The sequence below is a fragment of the Diadema setosum genome, chromosome 20 (genome assembly GCF_964275005.1).
Source record: "Diadema setosum chromosome 20, eeDiaSeto1, whole genome shotgun sequence".
Taxonomy (NCBI): domain Eukaryota; kingdom Metazoa; phylum Echinodermata; class Echinoidea; order Diadematoida; family Diadematidae; genus Diadema; species Diadema setosum.
Window position 1 is genome coordinate 1213981 of NC_092704.1, and position 2356 is coordinate 1216336.

Below are 2356 nucleotides of genomic sequence, written 5' to 3' on the forward strand. Positions count from 1 at the left end.
CCAAGATGAATATTGTTTCCGAGAAGTTTGCCCAAAGGCCATGCCTGAAGCCCAACTGATTCTGTCCACATATATCTATTGTGCAGGTTAAGTGACGCTCCTCGCTGATGAGTTCCTTATGTAAATTTTACAAATTTGAATGACACACATATCCATATGGAGTTCCTTTATGACGTGTAATGATCGGGTTGATCGTTATCTGACTATCAGTCTCTTTCTGACGTCTGTCTCTCTATTGTCTGTCAACCCGAAAACAAAGTTTAGACAATGCTGTCTTGTCACATGATGTCATAGAAAGTTTGACTCCTTCAAAACGGATGAGATAGGGTGTGTTCATACTCACTGATTTTCATTGATCAGGTACGCAATGCGATAGGCAGGAGCTGCCATGCTCAAGCGAATTCAGCTTCCATCAACAACACTGGATCCCCTCATATATTTTTTTTTTCGTTTTACCGGAAGATTGGTTCGGATGGTAATCATAAGCTGCGAGCGTGACGTTGGTTGGTAACAGAAAACGCACAGCATGACTTTATTCAGATATCGTATGTTGGGGCAGATTTGGGAGTTTCCACAACCATTCATCTTCCTGCTCATGTTACATGGTTAACAGATGCTAGCACGGAATGAGGCTACATTGTCGACCCGGTCTGCGGAGAGGGGTCGGGCACCTTGAGGCCGCCTTGGAATGAAGGTTTCCGTCCATTAGCCAGCACACCACGAATGGTTCCCTGCGTTTGGCTTAGCTCAAACCGATCTGTGAATCCCGGTCCACCCTGGTTGAACACAGATCCCCCGATTGGTGAAAACATGATGAGCTCTTTCAAAGCTCTCCTAAAATTTGGATTCCTCGCTGCGTAGATGACTGGATTGGCGCACGAGTTACAAAAGGCAAGAGCGACAAAGGATCGATACACGGGACTGTACAAGAAATCGACTTCAAAAAATCCTAAATTGAAGGCTAGGTATCCAATTTGGTCTGGCGTCCAGCAAATGACAAATGTAATGACGACAATGAATAACATTTCGATGACTTTGCGCCTGGCTTGTAAGAGTTTTAACGCCGGACCCGACCTCTTGTCTCTTTTAGCTACGAGAGAACGCGCTTGTTGGTTTAATGCCCGGATTGTGTACACATTGGCAATTAACATGATGATGACGGGAATAAGATATTCAACGAGGAACAACACAACACCGAAGAAGGTCTGAAACTCCGGTGTTGGAAAGCGAACTGTGCAGTTGACGCCCGGGGTATCGACAAATGACACGTAAAAGCTGTTGGTGTTTATTACAAAAGATATGACCCAAATAACAATCATTATGACATCTGGACGGTAGCCAGCGAATAGACGCTGATAGCGAAATGGATAACACACGGCAACAAATCGCTCCCACGATATCATAGTTAAAGTAAAAACTGAAGCCATGATAGATATCCACATACACACAGAAGAATATATCACTTTGCAGTACATCTCACCCAACGCACCGAACGGGAGAGACTTCGGCGTGGGAATCGGGATGATGAACACGGAGGTGAGGAGGTCGGCCATGGCAAGGCCAAGGATGAGTTTGTCCGTACTCGTACGGCGTCGCTGTTGTCGGACGATGACGAGGACGACGAGGAGGTTGCCAAGGAATCCCACAATTGCCAATATGAGGCACATAATCTGGAACCAGGCCCAGAACACAACTTTCGGCTCGTCCTGGGCCAAGTTTGTGTCATTATCGGGATAAAACGTTTCCATTATGAAGGTGTTGGCCTCCATGGCCGTCAACTTGTGTCGCTTACAACAACTGTCTCATCTCTGCCGGTAGGCCCGTCGAGAATTCACTTTACGAAATCCTCAAGTGTTTGCACGGTATGCGATCGCAGGCACGTTCCGCTATTATGCGTGGAAAACATCTTGGGCGGGAAGCCGCTCTGTTTGACGTGCAGTTGAAAATCGGTGAGAAGTGGTTTGGGTATCGCGCAGGTAGCACGTGTATTTGCTTATTGATCCTAACAGTGCAGGTATCACACACTTATGTCATTTCACGGGTCCATTTATCGGCATAATGTGTACTTCCAACGTTCAGCTCGGAAGCCAGTCGTCACACATGCGTGAAACGCGGCATCTCATTGGCTCCCTAGCATTGACTATTTCCGTCCAATAGCCGAGTGCGATCCGCTCTAAGTTAGTGGTAGTTGTGAGTAACCAGACGTTTTGGACATCGATGCGTAGCCGGCATTATGGTAGCATCAATCAATAAATCATGGTGCCACGAGCAACGATCTGTGCTAGCTACTATCATCGGATTTCAGTCGATAGGCAATTGCCATAGCAAGCTGGTCGAAGAGGCGCAAATCTCTGCA

General features: G+C 46.6%; 1 protein-coding gene across 1 annotated transcript; it reads right to left on the reverse strand.

Moving 5' to 3' along the window:
* Positions 1 to 632: 632 nt before the first annotated feature.
* On the reverse strand, positions 633 to 1769 carry LOC140243909 (nociceptin receptor-like). Its single transcript, XM_072323579.1, has one exon. It carries the CDS (start codon positions 1767 to 1769, stop codon positions 633 to 635), a length of 1137 nt encoding a protein of 378 aa, XP_072179680.1.
* Between the last annotated feature and the right edge of the window lie 587 nt (positions 1770 to 2356).